Genomic DNA, 4,042 nt, shown 5'->3' on the forward strand with positions numbered 1-4,042 from the left:
AACTGTTTTTTTAACTTCATTAAAGACCTCACATCATCCTAAAACACCGCAACCATAGCTTACTCACACACAGTTGCTCCATTGAACCACCACTCGTTTCACCACCGTGGAACCGATGCACCACCATTGAAGCTCTTTTGGGCCTTGAATTTCGAATCTGAAATTTTTGATTTGTTGGAGATTTGAAGGTGTTGTTTAAGTTGTGAAGCTTCAAATTAATTAAAGAATTTATTCCAACCAGTTATTGGTATGTAAAATCCGACTTAGAAATCAAATTGTTAAAGAATATATTTGAAGATGTTCTTTTGATTTTTTATTTTAAAAAAGAACTCAAAGTGGTGTGATTGATCGGAAAAAATGAAGATATATATCCGCCGAGCTTTATTGGTGTCGGAGTATCTGTCGCCTGTCGATGCCGATTCGATTAAGTATTTGTTGTGATTTCTTTTCGGCTATGGATTCTCTAGCTCTTTAATGATGGTGGGTCCACTATTTTTTGTATGTTTCTTTCTTTCTTTTTTCTCAAAGAAGAAGAATGAAGTTTGCAGAAGGGGGTGACATTGGGTCGGGTTATGGGTGGGCAGCAGTTAAATGAAGCGGGTAAAAAAAAGAGATGAGTCCTTTTGTTCATAAGCTGCCACGTGTCCCTCCGCTAAAATTAAGGGTAATTTTGACTCAAACTATAACGATAGGGGCTAAGATGACCCAATAATATATGAAAGAGGATATTTTTAAATCTTTTTCGATAGTATATGAATATATATTTGGCCCTTTTCCGTTAGTAAAATAATCAAAGTGTAACTAATGCTTTTGAATAATGTGTATTCACTTCTTCGTTCTGGAACAAAACCTTCTTCTTTTTTTTCTTTAAATTTACATATGGCATAATTTACAGTCGAGAAAAGTCCCGTGAAACACAATACAACAATTTGGAACCCTACAAAAAAAGAATATGTAGTCCCTTGCATATATGCCTCTTTCCTGCCACCCCAAAAAGGGAAAAAAAGACCCAAGAGTGGGTTAATATAAACAATTATGAGGCAAGATGATTCCTCCAGTATTTCCTCTAATATTCTTGCAAATAGATTGAGCTTTTCCGTTCAAATAAGTAAGCTTTATGTCTTGTAACTTTATTCCACTGCATGGATTGCTTGGACTGCAGTCAAAAGTCATGGCTACTTGCGTTGCTGATGTTCCTAATATATTTTGATATGTCACTTGATTGATCTTTACACCAGAAGTCTGCCAATTTATAAGCAATTGAATACCAAATTAGATTCATCAATTTGGTATTTCTTTTTGTAAATTTAAACACTTTTTTTTGGGAATTACCTGGCCTGGACAGCCTTGGTTGTTGGGACAGTAATTTTGATCAATGATGATTGGGTTGTCAACATTCCTCATGATAATGTTTTGATAATTAATGTTAGTGACAAAACCAGTGCTGGGTCTTGCCCAAGACTTTATCCTTAATCCATTATCAGATCCAGTGAACACTGAATTAATTAATGTCACGTTCTGCACGCCATCTTCTTTGTAATCTCTTGCTAGACTTCCAATGCTGCAAAGTACAACCAAAAACACAATTAAGTTTGTTTAAAATAAATATACTCTTAGTATATGTTATGGCTCAGATTTTATCCCTAAAGTATTCGATTTGTCTTACGCTTGCCTTTTGGTACATTGCCAATGAAAACAAATTGCAAACATTAGGGTATATTGGCAATGAAAAGAAACAAGTGAATATAATTTACCTAACACCATGTCCAGGTCCACATTGAATCTTCTCCATCCAAAGGTTTCTTGTGCCAGGGCCAATAGATATACAATCATCTCCAGTTTTGATACTTGTCCCAGTGATAGTAACACCAGTTGAAGATTGGACATGAATGCCATCAGTATTGGGACTTAAATCTGGTGCTATTATTCTTACATCTTTAACCATCACATTCTTGCAGCTATTTATTACCAAGTGCATTAACTGGCTGTTGACTGATGTTAAGCCTTTAATCTCAACATCATTTGCCCAGTTGAACGTTATAGACTGCATTAACACATATATTAATATAATTGAATTGGAAAAGAGAGACATATATATGACTAAATGAAAATTAATACTCCACTAAATACTTTGATTAATTCCCTCTTTTTAGCCAATAGTCTCTAAGTCGCCATACATGCATAAAGCTACTACCCCCACATGCCATGCATTTAGGAACAAAGTTCTTCTATATAAAATATTTTCATAACTCATAAGTCTGTTTTCCTACAAATAAATCAGTGTCTTAGCTTGAGGACGAAGAATGATTTAATTCCAGTAAGTTTTCGGTCAAGTTGGCCGCTCTTCCATCTTAAGTAACGAGTTACTAGTTTTATAATTAGTTGACATTACCTAACCACCAAGTCGCTTCATTTTTAATCAAAGGTTTGGGTTTAGTTTTTGGAATGAAAAACCTTTACTGGGAAGCTTTTCCCCTTTTAATGTACCCTACGTGGCACGCCACGTATCTGGATTAGTCTGGCCAGGTTTCGAATTAACCTGATGGTTAAAAGTAACAAAAAGGAAATTATCTAAAGGAAGATTGGATAGTTGAGTTTCGAGCTTAAGGAGTGGAAAAGAAGTGTTTTTATCCTTAATTAATGACGAGTCCAATTAGTCATCGAATAGTTAAACTAAGAAAACATGATAAGTTGACAACGTACCCTAGCTCCAACAGGGCAATTCTTCCCTGACTTCCGGCAAGCCCAAAATCCAGCTCCATTTCCATCAAGAGTTCCTCCTATGACCGAAATCCGGTTAACTTGAATGAACAAAATCCAGTAGCCGGAGTTGCCAACGGCGCGATAATCCGACGGAGCCACAAGAGTTCCATCGATTTTTACAGTGATTTTACTTTTGCATGGCCCTCTAAATGTTGCAGCCTTAATTAAGTACTGTCCACCAGGAACGTAAATGGTGGCTGACTTCACTGAGCTGCATGCAGCAACCCATGCTTTCACAAATGGCTGAGTTGCATCACTTTTGCCATCTGATTTTGCTCCAAAGCTCAATACATTGTACGTTACTGATGCTGCGTTTGATTTCAAGAAAATCAATCCAAAACAAAACAAGTAGACACAACACCAAGGAATTAAAAGCTTAGCCATGTTGTAGAGGGAGGGTTTGGAGTGAGATTTTTCTTGTTTCTTTCTTTTGTTGGGGTTTTCTTTCTATGTTAGAGGGTAGGAAAAAAGGGGTTTTGAGACTAGTATTTAAAGTGTTCTTAGGAGTGGAGGGGTCTGACTTTTTGTTGTTATATTAACTGCTAATGATCTATAATTGGCCAATGATTATAAGAATCAATGAAGCTAACTATAACTTTTTTGGTTTCGGTATCCGCATTGGGTTTCGATTAAAATCTCATTCGAGCTGATAAATTTTATATTAGAGGTAAAGTACACCGTATGAAAGATGACTTCATTCTCGAGACTCGAAACTCGAAATCTGAAACCCAAAATTTTTAATGAAAAATGAAAAGTAGTTATCACTCATGATTGTTGGTAAAGCTAACTATAATTCAACGAAAAGAGCCTACTTTATTAGTTTCGTGTTATGATATGTACGGTAACCATGTGATAAGAGCATGTTTGCCTGTAGCATCTAATCATATGCATGTTCAAATATACTCAAGCGGTCATTCTAAACTGGAAATAAAAAATGATATTTGCATTCCAAGTCAAAGAAAAGAATGATTCTTCATCTAAAAAAAAATGTTTGGTGCAAATGGATAATATAATAGAAGCTAGTTAAAGTTATTACATGCTAAAGTGTTCATGCTGCTTAGAGAAATTTCTAAGGCGTGAATCATATATAACACAAGTTTCAAAAGTATTTATTTTATTCTTAAATTCCGAAGTCATGCAAACACTGTCACATAAATTGAGAAGGAGAATAATTAATTATTATTATTAGAGAAACTAAAAAAGTTCAAATAATGTAGTTTTGAATATATCATACAATTATAACTTTACCAACATAACGGGAGACCATAAGAAAATCTCA

General features: G+C 35.0%; 1 protein-coding gene across 1 annotated transcript; it reads right to left on the reverse strand.

Annotated features, from left to right (window-relative positions):
- Positions 1 to 863: 863 nt before the first annotated feature.
- Positions 864 to 3,166, reverse strand: LOC104097152 (polygalacturonase-like). The gene is made up of 4 exons (XM_009603706.4): positions 2,704 to 3,166; positions 1,755 to 2,044; positions 1,333 to 1,561; positions 864 to 1,242 (listed from the first exon to the last, which is right to left on the reverse strand). Exons 1-4 carry the CDS (start codon positions 3,145 to 3,147, stop codon positions 1,021 to 1,023), a joined length of 1,185 nt encoding a protein of 394 aa, XP_009602001.1. The 5' UTR covers positions 3,148 to 3,166; the 3' UTR covers positions 864 to 1,020.
- Positions 3,167 to 4,042: the final 876 nt, after the last annotated feature.

This window comes from Nicotiana tomentosiformis, chromosome 12 (genome assembly GCF_000390325.3).
Source record: "Nicotiana tomentosiformis chromosome 12, ASM39032v3, whole genome shotgun sequence".
Taxonomy (NCBI): Eukaryota; Viridiplantae; Streptophyta; class Magnoliopsida; order Solanales; family Solanaceae; genus Nicotiana; species Nicotiana tomentosiformis.

What these genes read in the sequence shown, in the direction of transcription:
- LOC104097152 (XM_009603706.4), bottom strand. Translation starts at nt 3,147, where the DNA reads ATGGCTAAGCTTTTAATTCCTTGGTGTTGTGTCTACTTGTTTTGTTTT. An exon ending in ATTGCCCTGTTGGAGCTAGG is followed by an intron (nt 2,045 to 2,703) that starts GTACGTTGTCAA and finishes GTGTTAATGCAG; the next exon opens with TCTATAACGTTCAACTGGGC. An exon ending in GGACCTGGACATGGTGTTAG is followed by an intron (nt 1,562 to 1,754) that starts GTAAATTATATT and finishes TGTACTTTGCAG; the next exon opens with CATTGGAAGTCTAGCAAGAG.